This window comes from Anabas testudineus, chromosome 8 (genome assembly GCF_900324465.2).
Source record: "Anabas testudineus chromosome 8, fAnaTes1.2, whole genome shotgun sequence".
Lineage (NCBI taxonomy): Eukaryota > Metazoa > Chordata > Actinopteri > Anabantiformes > Anabantidae > Anabas > Anabas testudineus.
In genome coordinates this window covers 7022112-7046586 of record NC_046617.1, presented here as the reverse complement: position 1 = coordinate 7046586, position 24475 = coordinate 7022112, and the positions used below count along the sequence as shown (strand labels likewise).

Here is a 24475-nt window from a genome sequence, read left to right as displayed (position 1 = left end):
AGTAATGGACGTATTTGTTTTAATCCTCTGCTCTGTGCTGCCTCCTCTGTACAGTACAGTACAAACACTGAGCAGAGCAACTGTTTCTTGCCCAGTAATCCTTCCTGTACTGTCTCCTGCTGAAACGGTATGCTGACAGATCAGCTGGGGAAGGTTGATCACAGAAGCCACAGCCTCTCATTAGCTCAACCTTCTCAGCAGGGGAAGTGACAGAGTAGCCCTCAAAATCCAAATCTAATCCCAGTATACATGCAAATAATCCTAGTGGAGCCCCTCCATATAATCCAGCCAGCACCCTGACCCGGGGAGATGAGCTGTAAAGATGAAGAATGAGTTGGCGGCTCCAATGGCAGTGCAGGAGCCAGGATTATGTGAGCGAGAGGAATGAGAGCTTAGATGATTTGCTGCTTTGAGTCACAGATCCTCAGGAGTATGAAATTAGGAATTATCATCAAATTAAAAAAAAAAAAAAGTCTTGACATGTCACAGATGTGGGGCTCAAGCCATCATCCCCCACCAAAAAGGTTATTAACTTTGTGAAGTGTGAACCCGTGCGTAGTGTTCTAATTTTACTGAGAGAACCGGTGATAGGAGTGTGCGTGTCTTGGTGATTGGAGGTGAAAGAAAGAGGTGCTCGACAGGACCAACCTACAATCTGGATGTGTATGTCAGCGCTGTCCAACATGTTCTCAATCTGAACAGACAGCGTGTACTTTCCAGAGTGGGTTCTCTCTGCGGAGCGGATAAAGAGGATGGTATCCAATTCCCCAGTACGGATTCCCACCGTTCTGTCGTCCAGGGGAATGCCATCTTTGAACCAGGTCACGACGGGGCGAGGCTTTCCCTGCAGATATACGCACCATAAGTCGCAAGGTGTTAACATGATGGTAAACAGGAACAGGAAATTCATCTTGTTTCATTTCAAATGCTCTGGAGTATGTTTTTTCTAGTTTAACATGTCCCAGCTTTAGTTACATTACACATAAGATGATGAACTGTAGGTGCTCTTTTCTCCCAGGAGAACATCACTGTAGCCCAACCTGCGTCTCAGAACAAGCTTTTCATATACTTCTTCAAAAGCACACCGAGCCATAGCTCACTTGTCTTATCTATTTTTATTTATAACAATGGCTTCCCCTTTGCTACTCACGGCTAGCTTCTCTTCACCATTACCATCATTTGCAAGTTGCTGTCAAATGCTGTAATGCTCTCTGTGGCCTTTGAGCTCTTGCTCTCTTTGTTAATAGCAAAGTTTACAGATCTGATTTGCATTTCAGAAGAGGAAAAAAAAATCCCCTATCACAATACAGCCACAGGGAAATCTCAAGCTGTTGTCTGTTTATTTCCACAAGCAAAGAGCATTTGGACATGTAACAGAATACTAAAGACAGCCATCAGTTAAAACAGGCTCTCCACTGTTGTGGATGTGATAAGTCCTCCTCTCTTTTTGGTCCAGCTGAGTTTTTACTCTCAAATAAACCACTTCAGTGTTGACTTGAAATCCCTCCCCAGTGACCTGTTTCATGTGGATCATGTGGTGGCTTTTTAGGTTTCTATCCAAACTCTGCTGTCTGATTTCCTACTTTTAAAATAAACTAGAGTTTGTTTTAAATGCTTCAGAGTGTGATGTAGCCGTTAAGCACAAGGTCAGTGTGAAAGCAGCCTCGTAATCTTTAAGTGCCTTTTGTTGCTCGAGCTCGCAGAACAATTTTTTTGTGTGTCACTGCAAATTTGGTGAATGTCTCTCGAAACGTGGTCTAACCTGGAAGGGGATGACCAGGTTCACCTTCTCGCCCACAGCCTGGATGAGTTTGGTTCTCAGATGGCGAGGCAGGCGGATCTTTGGATGCTCTGGATGGAGCAACAAAGAAGGAACAAAATAAGGGAACAATTATAATTTGTTAAAGAGTAGGTGCTGTGGGGGAGTGCAGATGTATAAAATGTGCAGCATGTGTGGTTAGTATGTTAGTATGACAATATAAAATTATATTGTCGAACATAAAATATGACTGAAAACCAGCTCAAAACATCTCTGACCCATGATCTCTCTGACTGTAACAGCCTGGGTGAGAGTGGCAGGAGGACTTCGCCCAGCGATGTTGACAGCCACCACTCTGAACAACATCTTCTCCCCCACCGGGAGACCCTTCACCCTGTACTGGTTTTTTTCCACTGGCTCCTCATTAGCCTGCACCCACTGGTCACCTGAGGGGTAAATAGAGAATGAGAAAGAGAGAGAAGAGCAAGAAACAAATCAGGGAAAACAACAAACAGTGCTGTTAAGGGACTAAGTACATTTACATCACTACAGTTTTGAGGTATTTGAGTATTCCCACATTATACTGAGTAGATGTACTTCAGCGTTGGTTGCTACCATTATTAACAAATAAACCCTCTGTAACACCTTAGTATACACTGGGATCCATCTTGCAGATATTTACTTCCTTCTTTGCAATACTCAATGATGTAACCATCGATGCCGCCTGCTCCGATTCTCTCTGGAGGACGCCACTTGAGTGCGCAGGTAGTGTCTGTCACATCATCCACCGTGAGACGAGTGGGTTCGCTGGTGGGGGCTGAGAGAGACAGGAGCTAATTAATGTGTTAATACCCAGTGTAAATGGGATGGGAGGTAGGTTAAGCTGCTCCAAAATGAGCATTGTGTGAAAAGCCTCTGTTAATTAACCATTTTGCTAATGACAAATGGCAACGCACCAATGGGCATGAAGGGCTTTGAGTTTGCACTGGGCTGAGAGACGCCAATGCTGTTGACTGCATACACTCTCATCTCATAAAGTACACCTTCAATCATCTTCTTAGCCTCATACGTGGTGGACTCATAAACATCAAAGTTGAGCTTGGTCCATCTAGATGAGCCAATCTTCTTCCTCTCCATCAGGTATCCTGGTGGAAGCAGTTTCCACATGCAGTCAAGTCATTAAAATTGGTCCAGTGTAGTTTGGAAAACAGTTCAAAAACACTGCAAAAGTACATTTAAAAAAAAGCTGAGTATATCTAAACTGCGGTTTACTCCTGGGACTGAGACATCAGATGTGAAAATTAGACACTGTGTGGATCAGAGGTACCTTTAATGGGAACTCCGCCATCAAATGCAGGAGGGTCCCATGTGATTGTGGCATAGTCCTCGCCAACTGATGTGCATTTGACGTTCTCAGGGGGGTTGGGCACATCTGGAGAGGCAGGTTACAGTTGGAAAGATGAAACAAATTAGATCGTATGACAGAGTGTAAGGGGGGTTTTAGGCAGTACACTATGTGATGTGGGCCACATTGACATGCTTTATTTTTCTTACTACTCATGAGGCATCATTTTTAAAAACATATTCATTTTTTAGTTTTCAGTTCTGAATATTTGACTAAGAGCGCATGCAAGAATAATAGATTTCAATGAAATTCCTATCAAAGATAGTTCCTAGCTCCAATTTGAAAAGTAAGTATACAAAAAGTTGCTGCCTACCAAGTCTATAAAAACATATTATAATAGTAATTATAATAAACATATTCTATACACATAAAGCACATTTGAATTCACAAATTGTAAATTAGCAATGACCTGCAAAAGCGATTGGATGTAGCTAAAATTCAGAAAAGATGGCACTAAAAGTGACAATTCTGTATTATTGTCTCTCATTTTGTGTCCGTTCCTTCATCCATCATCACCCAGTCTCAGTTCGGGGGCCATACACAGGAGCTCTCCAACTGATAAAAGAAATTTGAGGTGAAAAAGGCAAAATGAGAAGAAGTTACTGACCCACAATCTTGATAAAGAGTTCAGCCTTATCCTCTCCAGCAGGGTTAGTCACGGTGATGTTGTAGTGGCCCTCATCGTCTTTCTCCGCCCCCTCGATTACAAAGCTGCTCAGGGTCTTCCTCGTCTCCACGCGGACCCGTCCCTCGGCCTCAGCCACCACCTACCACACGGGGCAGGAGAGACAGAACAAAGGAGGTTCTTGAAGAGAAGTGTAGCACACGACAAAAGCATAGCTGCCACAATGACAGGTGACTCAACCGTCCCACTCTAGCTCTTCTTTTGTACTGTTCAGTGACTAACGGCTGGGCACTCTGATTGACGCACAAAGGTAGAAAGTATGTGACGTGTGTTTGAGTGTGTGTGAGGTGAATGGTGAGAATCTTCTCAACTCTTCCTCACTTTGTCTCCTTTCATCCAGCACACAGTGGGGGCCGGCTCTCCTGTGATCTCCACGTCAAGACGAAGTTTGTTTCCAGCCACCACAATAATGGTGTTCTTGTTGCCGGTACCACTGGCGTCCAGGTGGATTTTGGGAGGATCTTTCATCGTGAGCATTCAAGAAAAAGATGTGAAGAATGAGATCATGCAGGTTAGAAAAGAAGACTTTACTTGTATTTGATTATGTTTAAACTAGAATCTTCACCACTATTCTGGGGAGAAAACTGGAATGACATTTAGCATTTACACCTGGAGCAGCATCATCCCAAACAAGCTTGTGTGTCCACCTTTTCAGAGTGCTACCAGCATTTTCAAAAGTTAAGTTGATTATTTTTTTTCCCTGTGTCCCTTGACGTCCATGCACTATTTTTTTCCTTACCTTTTCAAAGAGACTAGCACTCATCAGTGTTAAACAACAGCAGCTAAGAATTGGACTTCTGGTTGATGCACACCTTGCTGCACTGATGTCAGACTGTACTCCAGGGTGTGTCAGTTTCAGCACACTATGACATCACTTTAGCAAATCACACCACATCAGTAATATGCGGCATTGTTAAGCAAAGTGGGCTGTGACACACTGTTTTTCAATTCAGTGTTGAGTTAGTCTTCGCAGCACATTAATGTAGGCAGTTTTTCTTTTTTTTTGCACCAGTTTTCGCAAAAAATCTTGAGGAACTTTTCATAAAGGTTTTTTGATAGTGTTAGATTGCTGCTTACTGATATCCAACTTCAACTTTACCTACAGTGTATATAAACACACTGCTAGTTACTATCACATAAGGACTAATAATGAATTAAAAAAAAAACAAATAAACACCAAACAATAACACTTACCTTGTCGAGGAACATAGTCAATTTTGATCTCTGAGGGGAAACATACATGAAATATGTAAACCTCATAGTCAGAAACACCATTAAAAGTTTCACATTTTGATTTGTGTGTTGCTCTCACCTAGGAAGTTGAGTTTTGCAGAGAGAGACAGAGCATATCCATCTGGGACAAAGGTATAATCTCCGGCATCTGAAGGCTTCACATCATCAATTGTCAGCTTGTGGATCCTGGAGACATGTTACCAGATGTAACCAAGGAGACAACACTTATTGTGACCCGCAATATGCAAACGACAGTTGCCCTAGCAACATGAGGCAATATCGCAGAGCGAGAACCATACTAAATGCCTTGTGTGACCGCTGCCGCTTTGGCATATTTCCTGCCACAGACGACTGTGATGGAGGTATTACTGACAGAAACCCTATGGGTGTGCATGCTGTGTGTGACCGTGTGTTAAGAGGTTAGTGCCTTACAGAAAGCGGCTTGTCCAAAAATTGGACAAACAACAAGAAAACCTTTGGTAATAGTTTCCAAGCCAAAGGGGTAGACAGTGCTTTCTGTGGTGTCTAGATGATACTGTATATCTGTGTCTTTTCCGTGTGCATGATGGTTAGGATGGACAGCTCGAAGCTAACTGAGATTCATTCAAACATGTACCCACAGCAGTCTGATACAATACCTTCCAATGTGTGACATTTTGATGCGATTACTTGGCTGGACTTCCACGCCGTCCTTGAACCATTTTCCCGTCACTTTTTCATCAGACACTTCACACTTGAATACAGCCTGTTCAGCAGCCTTCACTGTTAGGTCAGCTATGCTCTGCAGAACCTCCAGCTCCTTATCTGAAGGAAAAACACAAACACACATCAGTACATACTGTATGCTGATGCTTGTTTACACAGGCAATTCATCTGGTGTTCAGCTACAGGTTAGATAATCCAACCAGTAAGTAGCAAAGCTAGAGAAACTGCACCGCACATAATATTCTGAGTATGAAGCCAACACTGAGGAAATCTCTGCAACCTCTACAGTATGGGGTGCAGGTGCTTGTTTTTGACCCCTTGTAGATCCACTACTGTATTGGATACACTAATCAGGAGTTTCTCCATCATCTTGGAGTGCACTATACGCAGCCCCTTCTATTAAGAGCCCATATTTAGCCTTTTCGGTTATAACACTGTGTCCACATTGAGCATCCACTGGGGAGGAAGGACACGCACTAATTGATTTAGCGAACTCCTCTGGCTCGCCAGTTCGCTGCAACTGAGACAGCTTGATATGTGAAGGGTGAGGCTGGTACCAATTTTGGAGGTGTAGAAGAAAATTAGCATGGCAAATAGTGCGTTGAAGGATACAAGGGATTAATGAAGTGATATTAATTATGACATGAGTAATGACTAATTTATTGCTCTTCATGCCCGTCAGAATGCACAACATCAACATGGACTGTGTAAAATTCCTTTATGGACTGAAATCCCTGTTAGAAAACTTTATACTCCAGCTGGTGGTCTACATGTGATAGATTAATTGTGTGCTTCCAGTTACATTTGTAATAAATCTAGTTAGCCTGGACAATAAGTTAATGTCAAATATTGGTAATAACTAACAGAGGCAGCTTACCTTCAACCTCCAGCTCTGCTTTCGACTCTCCACCATTGGTGAAGGCATAGTACATTCCAATATCCTCCTTAGTTGCTTCATTTATGATCAAAATGTGCCTCTTTCCGTCCTTTTTAAACCTATACTTTGAACCTGCAGTGTCTCTGTTCAGCTCAACTCCATCTTTCATCCTAAGTAGAAAAAAAAAACACACACCCAGACATATGATTCAGTGACACACAAAGAAGAGAGGGAGAGCTGATTGACATGTTTGCAATGCTCTAAATGGCTCAAGTCATCCGGGATCACAAAGCTTTGGCAAATATTAAAAATAGTGCAGAAGATGAACAATTCTTGGGTGCAATAGTACCTTCACAGTATTTGTAAAAATAGTTGAGAGAGACACGCACAAAGTTTTAGGTACAAGGATATCTGTAGCAGAGGTGACTAGCATCTGTGGGAGAATACAGTGAATTTAGGCCTAAAAGGTTAAAAAGTTACAGAGAAAGATAGCAGGACATTGTTTTAAAGGACTGTTTAAGGGGTTGTTTGGTATATATACATATATATATATATATATATATATATATATATAAGAGATGTAGAGGGATGGTGAGTTTTAGGGTTGTAAGCTCAATGAACATGCTGAGATAAAAAAGCATTTATTTATTTTTTATTTATGTCAGATGACAATGACATGCTGATGTTTACTCTATACCGACAGGCATTAAATTTACATTGTTCATCACACTATCAATATATGATATCACAGATAATCAAGTGACTAATGTGACAGTTTGTGTAATTTATTTGTGAAGGAGCCACGTGGCTTATTAGCTCACCATTTGACACTGGCGCCTTCCTCTGACACTTCCACCTCAAACTCCACCTTCTCACCCACCACAGTGTGGACATCATCCAGCAGCTTGGTGATGGTGATCGGTGGCTCTGAGGACATAAGCAAGAATGGGATATTTAGTCGGATGTACTGTGGGGTTAAATCGCCCACTGTAAATATTGCCTAGAAACATGAAGTGTGATTAAAAAAAAACCTTTTCTGTACAGTGACTAAACAGAGCTGGAAGATATTGGTACTTGAGTAACTGTACCTGAGAAGTCTTGTTTTCCCAATAAAAATGGACTGTCTAAATATTCTAGGTTAAATGCAGTTAAAGGATATGTTTTTCTAATGTGTCCATTAGGTCACCATATGGACACTGAAAAAAGTTGTGCATGCGGCAACCATTCCTCCTGTTAAAAGGTCTTTAAATACAGGCTTACAGTATGTAAACAATAGGGGTAAATTTAACATTTTCCTCCTTTTGGGCAAAAATGTATTAAAACATTCCAAATTACTCACAGTAAATAGATATAGTACCAGGTTGCAGCTTTTTATTAGAAACATCCCTCTTTTCTTATTTTCATTCAACTCCACATAGTCAAAAGATGTTAAATTTAGAAAATATGTACTTGATTTGATAGAATCAAGTCTAATATTAACTTTGGAAACATATTTGAATCCATTTTTGAACTGGATGTGCTGGATGTTGGCTCCTATCACTTTCATTAAAAGCATTTTAGAAATAGGATCTATTTATTGTCACTGTGAACAGCAGGAACGGTTACAGCAAGTAAAAAATGTGTAGCCAGCTGTTGGGGTTATATGTACAGTCACAGTTTCTATATGGAGAATGAGTCAAAGTGTTCTTTAATCTGAAAAACAAAAAAAAACGACATTGCAGTTGTTGTATACATATTGTGTATGCAGTGTTATTTCTAACATAATGAAATCAATTAGCAAAGTCAGTTAGCAGGTGAACCAGGCCATTGTTATAAACATGGGGTTACCATCTTCTCCTTTAACCTTTCCCATGATTAGGTCCAGTGTCCATTCACCCTGACCTCTTCCCTTCATAGATTTTGTTGCTCCTTACACAGCATCACCTGAACAATGTTCCTTTGCTCTCATCATAATAACAGCCTCTAGATAGATATAGTTCATAAGAAGCTGACCTAGAAGCTCTCTTGTGGATGGATGGTGAGTGGCATGAATTGTTTGCTTCTATATAAGCCGAAAATACACAGATTCCCTCTTTTAGATTTGGATAACAGCAAAATGTACTCCTGAAGTCCTTATCACTGCCACTGGACACACCTGTCTTGTAAAGGTGGAAGGCACTTCAAGTCTCCTGAGGTGGTGGGAGTCACATTGTGCAACCACATGGCGTGATGCTTGATGCTCTGCTAGCCTCAGCTATTTGTCATTGTCAACATCGAGTCCCCCTCTGGATGTAACACTTCTCTCGAACCTCAGCTGGAGAGCCCAGAAACTCTCTGCGCTACAGTCACAGCACCACGGACATGTACAATTCGACCATATGCCTCACAAGCGTTTTGTGGAATGACCTTGATATTTTCTTCATGATTCAGGGTTTGGGTGTTTACCTGCAACTCCAATCTGGCCTAAAAACCTCAATTGTGAAACATTTTTTACAAAACCAGTTGAAACCATACTTTTTTATTATTACTATTCCATTATTTTGTACATCACCGTCTTGCTAAAATTTAGTTGAGAAGACTAATACCACTTTCAAGTCTTCACATTAGAGGGTTAGTGTAGTGCAATGACTGAAAAGAAAGAAGAAAGCTAGCGTGGCTGCATCCAAAAGCCTACCAGTACTTGGATATGAAAATGTGAAAACCTCTCACTGAACTATAACCCCAGGGTGTGTAACTGGCAAAACAGCCGGGCCATCCTGCTTTTTTGTCAGATCATTATATATCAGCTAAAGTCAGCCTAAGTTAAAATGACAAGCTCACATGGTTGGTAGTTTTTAAGGTTTATTTATATTCAGAGTTCTGTCATCCCTACACTGTTAAAAGAAAAGTCAAATTATTTATGGGGCAGATTATGTTTAGATGTTGACAGCCAGCTAACTAATGTCAACTTCCCTAAACACCTCAACCTCATAAATCCCAGTTGCTGTCTGTAAATATACCACCGGGCAAAACAGCTACATGAACTGCTCAAGTCAAAAGAATTGTTTGTTATGCACTTTCAATGATGCCTCACTGAGCAAAGGTCATGACTGTCTACAGGACATGGATGTATTAAGGTGAGTTCTCTGTGGCAGAGGGTTACGTGTCTGAGGTAGTGAACCCAGAAATCGCATGTCATGTTGCACGTTATACAAATAGCCACATATTTTCCACGGACATGAGAATGTCAGCGAGTGAATAAGTGATATTTCATAAAAGGACAGAGCAGATTTAGCTTTCTTGAGAGTGAGACGTGAAAGTTCTTTATAAAAGTGACAAAATTGAGTAACTACTTGGTAACACAATTTTCACATTTCACTAGTTGTTACTCTTTCTACTGTACAAAGCTTTGCAAGTGTGGATTTTGATGACATGTGGTGGAAACACAACAATAACCTGAGAATCACTTCATACAACAAAGCAAAAGCCCAAGCTTTCGCCTAAGTACTTTATGTCTTTTTTAAAGCACTGTGTCTGCCAGTTTTGACTAGCTGTCATCAGCTGAACTCCCCACTGCCCTCACTAATGTCAAGATGAATCATCGACAAAAGGTAGTGATGTAGATGTTTGCGAGCAGCAGCAGCATGAATGATATTTTTATGAACACAAAAACGCTTACACACACAGGCACCCGCTGTAGCTGCATGGGGGCGGTGTCTGTGCTCAAGAGCTTACCCTCTTCTATGGCCTCTGATAATGTAAAAGCAGGATGGGCAGCAGTGAGCGCACAGAGTAAAGCATAGGATTAATATAGCAGCAGTAGACCCAATTACATCTATTAAAACCTCTCACACTAGCTCTCAAAAAAAGGCCACAGAAGAGCCCATTCAGATGTAAGCACTGCAGTTAGACTCAAACATTAAGATGGACTTACATCTGTCTGCAATATAATGGTGTGTTTGATTACATAGTCCTTGTTTGGTCCGATATATTGTAGGTATAAAGCGTTGCAGTTATAAAATGGAAATATGTACACACACACACACACACACACACACACAAAATATTTACATTTCACTTACAGTATTTACACAGCAGTATTCACAGTTGGCCTTCAAAAAACACACATTTCAGTCAAACTCTAGTAAATGTGACAGCACATTAATACGTACAGCACGACGACAATGATACATGACAATAAACAAAACATGAAAATTTCACTAGCCACGTACCCATTAAAAATGAGTGAGCAGACAACAGAGCGTGGCATGCTACTGTGTGGCATAAAAGCATTGGAATAAACAGATGACAAACACGAGACACAAGAAGGGAACAGAGCTGTCAAGCCTCTCAACGCTCAAATGACAGCATTTGCTAAACCGAGCAGAAAAATCTCTCCCTCCTGAAAGAAGGATTCCTCCAAAGACAGTGACTCATATACCTTTGACAAAAACCTCTGTGAAGCACTTCTCGTCCCCGACCACGCACTCGTATGCTGCGTCATCCGACAGGTTGCACTTGTTGATAGTGAGTGTCCGCTTGTTGCCCACGCTCTCAAACACATACCTGGACACAGAGAGATGAAAGGGGGAGATTATACGAGAAGGATACAGAACAAATAAGGACAGAGAGACAAAGAAGGAGAGAGTGAATAATGAATAATTGCTTTCAGCAAATCCAGTCATAATCAGACGCAGAGGGCCTGGAGACAGAGCAGTGACTCACAGTTATAGACTAAGACAAAGAATTCACACATTCTTGTACAGACCTTGAGAGCTCTGCATACACACACACACACACACGCGTTTGCTCCCACACACGTACATTTGGGTTGATGCACTGACTCGATGACAAGATTACAGTAATGACACAGTCTTATCACACATGATGGGAAGTAGTGATTGAAAGATTTCCATGGTTACAAGCTGCAAGTTTGGACAACTCAAGGTGGTGTTAATGCTAAGTGTAATATGACAACTGAATGAATAGTTACAGTATTTGCAGTAGGACTGAGGGAGAGCTGTTTGCAGTAAAACACACTGTTTATGATCAAAATAGCATCTGCACATGAATGATGGGAAGTACTGCTGCAGGGCATCCATGTTTGTGTGCTTTTCCAACACTTTTTACTAGACAAAACTATTATTAACTATATTACTATCACCAAAACTATTTATTCATTTATGTACACCCATATATATAATGACTCTATTCTATGCGCTTGCTCATGTGATTGTGCACACTTCTTAGGAGAACAGTAGAGGGTGAGCCTTGTAGATTTTGTTCTAAAGAGCATTCGGCCCAGGTGCTTCGAATCTGACCTGACTTTATGATCAAGCAGCTCACACATACAAACACACACTTCCACACACACTCACAGACTGGACATGTTTGAAAGTGGGCTACAAACAAAGATCTATTATGAAACTACATCAAATGGGAAAAACATTATAGCCTGTAACTGCATGGAACGAGGGGAATGCTGGTGCAGTCGGGTATCTGGGGGTATATCCAATAATTAAAGAGAAAAATGTAGCAATAACATTTTTTTTTTTTATTTCTCTTGAAATATGAAAGACCAAAAGGCTTTATATAGCCATTTTCATCCCCTAGTACTTTAAAACATTATGATGTGTAAAATGAGTGCCCCTTCAAAATAAATATTTAAACATGCATGCATACAAGTTGTCTTGTTTTTATCAATAAGGGCAGTAGAAAACAAAATGAAACCTATTCTCTATAGTACATTAAACAAATTACTAGTATTCTCTCAGTCTAACACTTTAATGATGGCTGCATCTTTCCTGAGGAAAACCTTAAGTCTGTAATCCAAAGAAATTGGTGCATTATCTTGGTGGGCACTGTGCCTAGCCTGAAGCACCTCCTGGGAAACTCTGTGCAGGGCAAAAAGTTCCCTTTTCCTAGAGTAACAGTCTTAATGAAACCCGGAAAAGGGCTGTCTTACTTTCAATGAACAGCATGAAGCTACTCAAAATGACAGATGGTGAAGCCATTGAAAAAATACCACTCGTAACAGCTGTACCCTCTTCAATAAAACACCAAAAGAAGCTTTTGAAAGAGTAAGGGGAACGAGCAAAGAGGAGAGTGACACTGGAGAGTGCTCAGCAGGCTACAGACGCTCAAAATGAACATATACAGTATCTGTTGTTAATCATATACTGTACCGAAGTCAGAGCTGTTCAACTGTAAAAGTTTTTTAAACAACCATTTACGAGTCACTTTTGTGGGCAATCTCAGTGTGGAGTTTCCTGAATGGCTGCTGTGCTAAACTGTAGTTCAACCAAACCAGCTGCAGGACCGGTGCCTTCAAGATTCACAAGACAGCATTAGCTTAGTAAGACCCTCCTCAGGGCAATGACACACAAAGCTGATAGTCACTGGCTAATGTTAGGCCATCAGCAATTGCCTGTCAGTCTGGTTTATACAGTTTTCCCCACACCATTGGCACCGGTCGCATCCCCTTCGACAGCTTTTTCAGCCAATTCAGCACGTTGAATCAGTGGCAGAGAGAGAGCACTGTGATTGGCTATTAAATTAATCTCTGCACGAGAAGAGAATCCAGCCCAGTGCCAGTCCATTCACAACTTCATACTTGACATAGGGTATATATTTTATATTATATATTATAATGACAAATACAGACTACTGCCACCGCGTAGTATCAGAGAGTTATGTCCTGATGCCACTTTTTGGCCCAGACAAATTGTATTTTTCTGAAATATATTAAACATATTCACAGCAGTTAGATAAAGTCAGACAACTGTTTTCAGAGAAACCCAGTAGCCAATACCTGAACAGCGGCAAACAGCAGAAACACACAGGTAGAAACTAGCTGGTGAACAGAGAGAAGCATTTAGCAGCTAAGGAGCCAGATATTTCCCAGAGGAGTTGGTACAAAATGAAAACAGAGCAAAAAAAGAGAGTGAACAGTGGACTTACCTTTTAGGTGAACAGAAACATGACTACAACACAAATGCTCATGTTGCTCTGGGTCTTCTGGGTGTGTATAAATATGCAGGTTTTTTTTTTTTATTTGTTTTGCTGTTGTTGTTTGTTTGTTTGTTTTTTGCTGGCACATTGGTTTTAAAATTTCAGAATGGGATTTTATGTAATTGTTGTCATGTAGGTGATAGTGAGGAGTCTCAACCCAAAGCCCAGTACATACAGTACTGCTCATGTTCTCATCAGACAATGCACGATAATAAACCTGCTCTATGCACAATCCAGAATTAAAGAGCCTTCACATACTGGACACAGTTATACATGTGCCACACGGTGCATTCATTTGCTCACTTGGCTGATGGTTTGATTTCCTGTCCGTTTTTGAGCCACTTGATAGGAACATCAGGGTCAGCCACTTCCACAGAGAGCTGGATCTTCTTGCCTTTGTCCACTGAGTAGGCTGGATCCAACTTCCTCAAGAAGGCTGACAAGAAAGCATTAGCATAGTTGTTACCATAGTTCAACCACTGTTTTAATAGGCAAATAATCCTTAAGTGCCAACCAGCAGCAAACATACGCAAACACACATTCCACCTGTCATCCCAGCAATATAACTTCTCCCACAAGGCCTTTAAACGCTGCTGGTATTTACGGCCTGGTGCATTGGTGAGCTCTTGTTTCCTGCCTGCCACCTCGCGCCTGATGCACTGTCTACTTTTCACACACGACCCCTCTCCAGTCTCTTCCCTCACTCCTCACCATCACTCTTCTTTATCTCCATCTTCATCTTCTTCAGCCTCTTCAGCATGCCCCTCAGGTCTGTGATGCCATACTGAAAGGCGATCTTCTCATAGTCGCAGGGCTTGGCCGCCTTTAAGATTTCCCATACATCCACTTCTTCTTTGGGTCCCTCTTGTTTTCTTTCCCTGATTGTGTGTGGACATTATGTGAGATAAAAAAACGAAGTGAGACCCAACTTTAAGACAGCTTAAAGACGGATGACCTGAAAATGCAGATGTTCTGCAGATGATATCCTCACCTTTTGTGAAGGAGTGCACTGAAGTCTAAATCTCCTGCATCCTCACCTGCATCTCCACTGAAGTTAAAAGAAAAGAGATTTGATTATTATGGTATGTTTGTGAGCCTGTGCTATTTACAGCACTGGTGAATTAATAGTGAGAAAAGAGCATTAGCAGTATACATTGGATTTCTTTCACATTACACTGACTGTAATTGGCACAGAAATTACAAGACACAGTTTCCAACAAAGTCAACATGAGCAAATACAGCAGTACAAAGTGGACTTGTAATGAAGCCTGTTGTTAAAGCTTCCTCTTTTTTAATCATCTGTCGTAACAGATGCAAAACTAGGTTGTGAGAGAATACAAAGAAGAGCTTTTGATAAAGACTGCAAACTATGATCATGCCCTAAATTCACATGACAGACAGAAATCACAATAGGCAAGCAACATGTAAGTAACAGATATGACAGGAATTAGCTATAAGCAACGCAGCATTCTGTTCAAACACGTATTACAGGAGCATTTCATAGTGATTTGCATCATCTATAATCCTTTATTGAAGCTGCTGCAGTTTAAACTTAAGATCTAACTCACTTTGCAATCTGCAGTCGTTTAAAAATGATTACACTGTTAGCATGGATGCAGCTAAAGCTCATGTCATATGGTTTTATAAGTATAATATGTAGAGACTTTTGCAGAATTGGAAAATATGGCTGTGCTTTAGTGCATAAACTCCTTATTTACCCCTTACATGCACATTCACAAGTGATGGTAAAAATTCAAATGGTCTTGAATCACCAGTCAGCCTCTTTTACTCAACAAGGTGGCATGCACTGTTTGCGGTACAGGCCAATAAATTTCTACAGACTCGAGTGGCTGTTGTTTTCCACTGTGAACAGTTTTGGCAGCTCCTTTACAGCGTGGACTGTTTTCCTGGCATTGTTGAGGCTCATTGAACCCCTCGGAGAGCAAGATAAATGCCATTAAATTCAAAGGCGTTCTGAGCGATCATGTTCGTCCTATGGATGAACAGTTTATCCAAGGATAACATCCATCTACGTTATCCCTGCCATGCGAATGTGGGTAAATTCTCCCAGGGTGATGATGCTCTCGATCAAAGGGGACACGTGATCACCAAATGGTTGGGTGAGCATGAAAACGATGATCTCAGCTGACCTGAGCACTTTTGAGAGATTCTGAAGCACCGTGCCAGACAACAGTTACCATGAAACCCGTCACAATCAAAAGAAGGGTGTTGTAAGACTGTCAGTGCAATTGCTGTGCATTGAGACTGCTGTGTTGCAGTAAGTTGGACAGATGTTTAGATAAAAATGGGGATTAGGGGATCACTGTGGAGAAAACAAAATGCTGATCTTTTTCCAACTACATATATAACAAGACTATATTCACAAAGCATTTCTCATGAAGAATTCACCTTCTTCAAGGTTCAGCAGCTTTTACTTGCATAGTTGCTTGTTGCTAGAAAAAAAATACCTTTATTGTCTGTGCTGCAAAACATCGGCCCATAAATCTTAGTGAAATTCAGTTATAATTGAATATTTTGTGCCAGTCACTGTGAGTCTCAGTTTCAGTCGTCTACACATTGGCTCCCACTTGATTACCACATGGTGTTTTGCTTTTTTCTGGCATTCATCTCTATTATCACATTTAAACTGCCTAAATACTGTATGTTTACAGACATACTTGAGCAAATAAACATACTGTGGCTGCAATGCAAACATACAGTATGTGTAATATTTTCAGTTTCCCTTTACAGGTTGGCCATCTGAGACGCCTGTTCAGCTGGCCAATTGACAACATGAAAAAAAAAAAAAACATTGCTTAATGTGCCAAGGCGTTATGTACAACGAAGAGCTTGGTCGAGTTCAGGCATGAAGCACAAAGCCTTGAAGAAATAATACTGTAATTTAACACAAGGAAGTATCTTAAAGCAGTAGTGGTTCCCAATCTTACAGGTTTTGTCTGAACTTTAGCCTCGTCCTATCTGTTTTAAAGAGCCCATATTCTTTCTTTCATGTCCTCGTCTCTTTGCAGAACTTCTGTGATGCTTGTGAACCATAAATAATAAAAAAAAAAAAAACAAGGATGCACTAGGAGTTACAGAGAGAATCGCAGAGACTCTGTTTTCTATCCACCTTTTGCTGTAATTTAACATCTTATTTGTACCATCGTGCTTTCTATAATTTTGTAAAATAATTTAGTCCACTACAGTGTGTTCTATAAATTAACTAACCTTTAGCTAACCACTTAGATCTTGCTTGCTCAATACCTATACATTTTTAATTAAATCACAATTTCTGGTATACTGCCGGTATATAGAAACACACAGATGAGTATCCCGCAAGAAATAAGATCTTCCAGACTTACCTTTTAGAGGTTGAGCTGCATGACCTCCACATAACAAGTTGTTATGCACACTCATCCATTATCTCTCCAGCACCATATTTGAGTTTTATCCAACTTTTCACTTTTCATTTATCACACCAACCTCGCTCCCTCGCCCTCTCCCTCTCTCATATCAGCATTCGGCAAATAAGCACACCGACATCCTGTCTAAACCACAATATGATGCTGTCTGTTTGCATGTTGTGTTTCTCATCTTACCTGCACCTTTCTGCTTGAGTTCTAATGAGTAAAGGAAATTATATTTTTAACAGCAGATAACAAATATGGAGACTCAAGGTGTCAGTGTGAAGCTGATTTACGATCACACGGTGCACATACTGCATACAGGCTGAGATATATTCTTTCAAAACTAATTAAAATAGCTTTACAGGCACAGGATACATGCATAGAAAGGCTTCACACAGTCAGAAGCAGAGATGGAAAATGTGAGAGAAACAGTTACATATTAAAAAAAAAGTCCCTACTGAGACTCCCTCCTGAAGACATGCATAAGATGCTAAACCATGAGGGACCCCAGGTGAAGCAAAACAGCAAGGCGGCAGACGCATTGAGACGTGACAGAAAGAGAAAGATGGCATACAGACTGACTTGCACAATATCAGCCACGACTGAGGGATAGACAGACACACGGGAAGAGACACTCGTTGAGACTGACAGATGCCCAGAGGCACCGATCTACAGAGGAGCATATGGGAGACACTGTGATGGGTGACATGTTGAGTAGACCCTCGTCGACGCTGACACTCACGATCGCTTAAATGCCTCCAAGATGTTGTCCTGCTGGTCTTCTTGTACAGCTGAAAGCAGACAGAAGGAGGAAGACTTGTGAGAGCTCAGCTAGGTTAATTCATTACACAGCAGGCTTGAGCAGCTAAGGAATAATGGACTGATGACCTCGCTAGGCCGCTAAATGATTGGGCCTAATGTGTATCGCACTCACTGAGTTATTGGCTGACAAAGCCAGTTACATAGTAATGGTGGATACGCTGAATGGAAGATGACAATAATGTGATTAAGTGTCCGTCTCCAGACCTACCCTGCACAGACACTTCGAATGTGCAGCTGTCGCACTTGTCTTTGGAGGTGACCTCGCAGCGGTAGCCACCTGCATCTCCATCCACTACTTTGATGATGCTCATCTCGTAAGTGTAGATCTGCCAGACAGAGGGAGGAATACACACTAGTAACATGAACAACAGACATGCACACGCATGCATCTGTAACTGCAGATATGCAGTACAAACTCCCAGACTCCTACACAGAGTACACCATTGGGCCAGTCTTGGTTTTTGCTGATAAACTCAAAGGCTGATATTAAATAGCAGTAAAGTAGAAGTTTTTCAAATACACATTCATCTCACCTCCAGATTTTCAACCATTCTGTGAAAATCCCACCTAAAAGCCTACCCAATTTATCTAAGTACGTTTAAAAATGCTTATTCACAGCAGTGTCTTATCACCTTATCGAATCATCTTGCCCTCACCCCGTCCACTTAGTGTCCTGTGAATGTCTGAAACATTTCATGACAGTCCATCCAGTGGTTTCCCAGTGCAGACCTAATTGGCGGACTAATCCACCAACTCGGTCCATGTTGCTTAATGTATCTAAATATCTGTGTGTATGCAGCCAATGCACCAATATTACGTTGACACATACAGTACAAACATTCATACTTTAGTGTTCCTGTCGTAGGACTCTTTAAACTGCAGGTGCTTTCCAGCTTTGCTACCCAGATCGAGCCACTTCCCCTTCAGCCATTTCATGTTTGGCTTCCTTGTCAGGTTTGAGGAGTCCACTTTAGCCACAAACGTGATGTCCTTGCCTGCCAAGAACAAGAATGAGACACAGTGATTAATTAAAATAGATTAACTTGTCTGTATTCCAACAGGAATTTGGCATTAGGCGGGCCACTCCTTTCATTTCAGAGATATGATTCCAGATCATTTTGCCAGACCTTTCGTAGCAGTGACACTCTCCGGCTTCACCACAAACAGGCCAGTCAGCTCGGACAGCTGAGGACCTTCCCCTGGGACTTGCTCTGTGAAGTGTGTCATACAAGAGGGATCACAAACGACAAATTAAAGCTGGGGCTGTAATCGGAGCACCACTTGGATAAAGACACAACAAACAGATAACAGTAACAACACTAGACAGACAACAACAGGAGACACGTCGACCAAGCAAACCACCAAATCACCTTCTTCGTCTTCTTATCTAAGCGCATTAAGAGCAAGAGAACTGTTGCTTATGTGATATGGTGATTATTTAAGGATAAGAGGTCTGACATCACCACCTTCCGAGCACAGGGATCTTTTCTATTTATCAGTTATTTAGCACAGAATCTGAGCAAGACTCTTTCCACAAGGCCGAACCATTCAGCATGTTTGCGTGATCCCTTCACTGTTACGCTGCACAACGCATGTGGGACCCCCGGAAAAATGACAGGCGACCATGGGACCTCTGGAACAGACTGGCTCAAGGGAAAAGAAACCCCTTAGATCATCTCTGAAGGCATCACATAAGGGTTGGCTCTCTGCAGTCTTCTGACAGAACATAAGTTTAAGCTGTACACTTTTATGTTGGTGATAAAATATGAGCTGCTCTTTTACCCGTTGTCACGTTGCTTTTTCAATTCAATTGATGTAACTTGTGTAAGGTGTTTGCTTGTCAGTTGATACGTTTTACAGAAACTGTAACATCTTTATTTCTCTTACCATCAGGAGGCAACTCTGCATTGGATGGGGAAAAAAAAGAGAGAGCGGGGAACACGTCAGTCTGTACAGTATCTGCGCTGTTAAACAAAAGCGTTAATTGGCCCAGAGATCATCTACAGGTGAGGAACACTCACACGTTAAATCAACGTGCTCTCACACTCCATGGAACAAATCGTTCTTTCTCTGATTCTAATTAGCAAATCTTGTTTTATCTTATACGAAACACACAACTGTTAATGAGTTATGTCTTCAGCAAGTTCAAAAATCACTTTAATTGGGCTGAAGTCAGGAGGTTAACTAAATTTCTTGTGGCTTTCACAGACAAAGTCAGACATACTGTACATTTTATGAGAAAACAAGGTTTGTGGACAGTCAGCAGGTACAGACAAATGTCACATTGGACCACCAATCAGAATGAGCAGCGCCCTAGGTGGACATCCATTGGAGGAGAGTGGTTGCTGAGAAAATGGATCCGCGGTCACGTGTCAAATAAGGTCATGCGCCTCCATAAATTCAGAGAGCTACACGGTTGGTGCCTCCTCCTCCTCTCTCTCTCTGCTTTTATGGGCTCAGTTAATTTGATCTTTTAATCAAAAGTGCCCCTGAGGACAGATCCAAGTTCAGATGTTCACTATGATTTAAAAGGTTTCAGTTAGAATGTTAAGTGGGTAAAGCTGATCCTGGGATAGCACACAGGGGACACTTTTGAATGTTTACACTCTTATACTGTGTCATAGGACACTCGACATGTTCAGCTACAGCTAGTGAAATTAACTCCAGCCTCCGTACCTAGCTCTGACAATTTTGGGATCTTGGACAGAAGCCTGCTGGCTAATTGACTGAAATGCCACTAGATCCTATTAATGTTTTGGTCAATCTCAGTGATTTGTAAAGATCCACATTCAACTGTTCAGTTTTATTTCTGTATTTTTTCTTAACTCATTTCTAAAAACTTGCTGGTTACATACATTATTTTACATTGGTTTTAGGTAAAACAGAAGCAGAGTTCATAAACTAATTTATATTAGATTATCAGTCATCAAGGTGAAGTTATCTGGAAGTTGAGTCCTGGTACCCGGACTTCCTTCTTGATAGGTCGAAACCTTTCACTACTCATCCAAGTACCTTCTTCAGTCTGAACATAGTTGGTTAGAGATACTTATCCAGATAAACTAAATTAGTTTGAGACTGTTTTTCTAAAGAAACAGAAGTATTCGTTGTTTCCATACAGTACACACACACACAGTGTCTCATATTGCTTCAATCTCAAGTTGTACATACACCAGCAAAGAAATCTACACTGTATAGTAACGTTGCACTGTTAGATTCTTCAACAGTAATGTAGTATTTCCACATATCACACACACAGATGATATATACCCAGCAGAGGTACATGCAGGATATATCACGTTATAAAACCAGACCTCGTCGGCTTATGTCTGCGTCAGGTTCATTTCATTTCAAGTTTAAAACACTCAGACATTCACTGGGATGCTTTGGTGGAAACACTCGAACCACTATGCTTTTACTCACTTTGAAAAGCATGTTTTATATTGCAAGACACTGTCACAAGCTTCGCTGTTGCCTGATACATATTTTTATTTATTTATTTTCATCTGACATGTTTTCTGATGAATTAGCTTTGACTTAGATTCCTTTTAAGTTGTGTCTGTGCGCAGTTTCCATCCTTTTATATACTCTCCAATCTATTTGCTGTTAAGCACTTTTTTCTGTAACAAAAATAAAGTAAATGTTGTGATTATGATTATACTCAATGTTCTGAAATCTTGAAAGCCACATGACTGCAACAAACAATATATTAATGATTGTAATCTTCATACTGAATGCATGTGCTGAGTGAAAAATATTGTGATCTTAAGCAACAGTGATGAGCAATCCCAGGCTTCAGGGAGGAAGAGTTTCAGTCTGTCACACCCGCTGACAGATACCCTAATACTAGTTGGCTGACGCCAAACAAACACAAAAACATAAGGCACAAGCAGGCTGGGAAACAGTGCGTCTTTTCCTTACCATCCCTAGGCTCATTGTTGGCTGAGTGAAAAGAAACAATTGACAAATGGAAATTAGTCGTGTAGACAATGTAGGGTTAAAACACTTCCCACAGTACTACTCTAGTCTCCTTAGACTGTAGAGATGTGTTTGCGCGTGTGTGATTAAGAATAAAAAAGCTGTTCAACAAAGATCGGATTAAAGACAACATATAAGCCTATTTACTGAGATAACTACAGCAGCTTGAGACAAGCTGGAACAACACTTGTACAAACATACACATTTACAAACACACCACTGACAAAGCAAAGCTCTTACCTACAGCAGGCTGGACGTCTGTTAATAAGAAGAATAAGCACCGGTTAAGCAGCTGAGTTGAAACAAATGAGCGCTAAAGCAAATATAATGTACTGCAGGCAGTTCACGCAGACAGTGTGCACACTGCACATAGACACACACAAGTATGACAGGATAATGCTTAGCTTCATAAACCAGACATTGCTCCGAGAGTTATATTGATCATTTTAGAGATAAATCAATGTGTTTAATTTAACACAAGAGTAAAACCACAGTGAGCGCACACACTTACAAGACTATTTCCAACATAATGCTTACCCTCTACAGCAGACTACTTATAATGTTTAGGGTAACAGTAGCCATTTGAAAAAAAATTTTGTTGCAGGACAGAATATAATTACTTGGATACCTGAGCTTGGTTTATGGTATCTGATACTTTACTAAGGTCACAGTTAGGCCAGCAGCAAATACAGTGGCAAGAAAAAGTATGTGAACCCTTTGGAATTTCATGGTTTCCTGCATTGATTTCTCATAAAATGTGATCTGATGTTCATCAAAGTCATTAACAAACATAATGTGCCTAAAATTAAAAAAAACCTTTATCTTTATTTAGAGCAACCATAAAAGTCCTATTAGAAAAAGTATTTGAACCCTTGAAATTAATAAGTGGCTGTTTTCTTTCCAAATAGTTCAATCTTAGTTTCATCAGTCCACAAAACATTTTGCCAATACTGCTGTGGAGTGTCAGTGTGCTCTTTCTCAAACTTCAGGCGTGTAGCACTGTTCTTTTTAGTAAACAGCAGCTTCCTTTGTGGTGTCCTGTTTGTTCATTGTTGTACTTAATGTAGACTCAAGAACACAGATGTTAGCCAGGTTCTCATGATGCCTTCAAATCTTTGGCTGTCACTTGGGGTTGTTTCTCAAATTTAATGACAAATTAAGGCAGAGAATTATAAAATTACAAAAGGTTCACATACTTCTTGTGCAGTATATGTTTTATAGTATAGCATCAAGTATATTGGGCTTCAGAGGTTGCACAGGCAGGTTGCACTCCTCCAGAATGGCACTTTAATATGTGTCATTGCCAGAAAGTTTGCTGCGTCTCCCAGCACAGTCTCTAGAGCATAGAGGAGGTTCCAGGAGACAGGCAGTTACTCTAGGAGAGCTGGACAGGGCAGTAGATCAGATATCTGTAGTACCTGCTCCTTTGTGCAAGAAAGAACAGGAATAGCACTACCAGAGTCCCTGCAAAATGACCTCACAAACATCCTGAAGGCCTCTAGTGGGTCCTGCATATATATATATATATATATATATATATATATATATATATATATATATATATATATATATATATATATATATACAATTTAATTCACGTTTCACATATCTGCTGTGAGCTACTATACACGCATACAATTATTTCCCATATTTAGCTGAATGCATTACCCTCTACTATGGACTTGAAAGGTCATGAATTTCAGGAACATGGAGAACTAAAATGAGAGAAACAATCTGCCATCCTTAATCTGTCACAGACCTATTTCTCACACATACAAAAAAAGTATCATATTACAACAAGCTACAGTTGGAAACAAACAATTAGTGGACAATGTCACACATAGCCACACAATATTTCAATGGAGCTCATATATCCAGCATTGTTTTGACAGTAGTGTCACTACTGATGTGTCCCGGTAGACTAAGAAAAACTATCAAAATGCAGTATAAAATAATGCTTTATTTTGTGGGTTTATAATTTAGTATGTAACAAAGACTATGTAATTTTGTATTTTATTTAGTGATTAATTGAATGCCTTCATTTTCAGAGGATTTAAATATTCACACAATATTAATTTACCATTGAAAACCTCTTTCTTCAATAGTGTTGAATTGCATGTGTATATATAACAATCTGGATAGATGTTGGAAAGAAGAGTAATGGAGACCATATGTCATACTGAAACAACCCTTACTAAAAACAAGAGGTAGTCACAGACATCAATTATTACCTGTTTATGCTGCAGCCCTGTCAACTGCCATAAACAGTTCATTTACGTGGTTCATGTGACCCAAACAACACGCGTGATGGCCAAGCATGACAATGACTCACAGAGGTTTCAACAACTCGTAAAGGGTCAATGACTTGATGATATCACAGGGTTCAAATCCCACTGCCTCCCTACCTTGAGTTAGAACTGAGATTCAAATAGTCTGAGCTAATTGTGTCTGTGTAACCAACATGTTTCATCTTGAACCTGATGTATTTGTCCCTTTTTGAACAAATCACCAGTACCAAGATTTGTGCCCCTTCCACTCCTTATTTGCTCCACAAGTGGTTGGAGAATTGTGGTTGGGCACAACAATTTGCCCATAAATGATGTAATATTGAAACTTCTTATTTCAAACAGGCCAAAAC

General features: G+C 40.5%; 1 protein-coding gene across 5 annotated transcripts in view; it reads right to left on the bottom strand.

Moving 5' to 3' along the window:
- The window catches only part of mybpc2a (myosin binding protein Ca), a 47555-nt gene that overhangs the window by 5799 nt on the left and 17281 nt on the right, over positions 1-24475 (bottom strand). For all 5 annotated transcript variants that reach the window (XM_026356801.2, XM_026356889.2, XM_026357032.2 and 2 more), the window contains 21 exons: positions 18990-19073; positions 18709-18857; positions 18071-18188; positions 17783-17831; positions 14625-14681; positions 14345-14511; positions 13937-14069; positions 11064-11188; positions 7486-7591; positions 6665-6834; positions 5721-5886; positions 5162-5268; positions 5044-5073; positions 4171-4310; positions 3772-3931; positions 3087-3191; positions 2716-2904; positions 2442-2576; positions 2038-2205; positions 1763-1851; positions 649-844 (listed from right to left, as the gene is read on the bottom strand). In XM_026356801.2, coding sequence (XP_026212586.1) covers positions 649-844; positions 1763-1851; positions 2038-2205; positions 2442-2576; positions 2716-2904; positions 3087-3191; positions 3772-3931; positions 4171-4310; positions 5044-5073; positions 5162-5268; positions 5721-5886; positions 6665-6834; positions 7486-7591; positions 11064-11188; positions 13937-14069; positions 14345-14511; positions 14625-14681; positions 17783-17831; positions 18071-18188; positions 18709-18857; positions 18990-19073 — 2643 coding nt within the window. The remainder of the gene's footprint in view (positions 1-648; positions 845-1762; positions 1852-2037; positions 2206-2441; positions 2577-2715; positions 2905-3086; positions 3192-3771; positions 3932-4170; positions 4311-5043; positions 5074-5161; positions 5269-5720; positions 5887-6664; positions 6835-7485; positions 7592-11063; positions 11189-13936; positions 14070-14344; positions 14512-14624; positions 14682-17782; positions 17832-18070; positions 18189-18708; positions 18858-18989; positions 19074-24475) is intronic.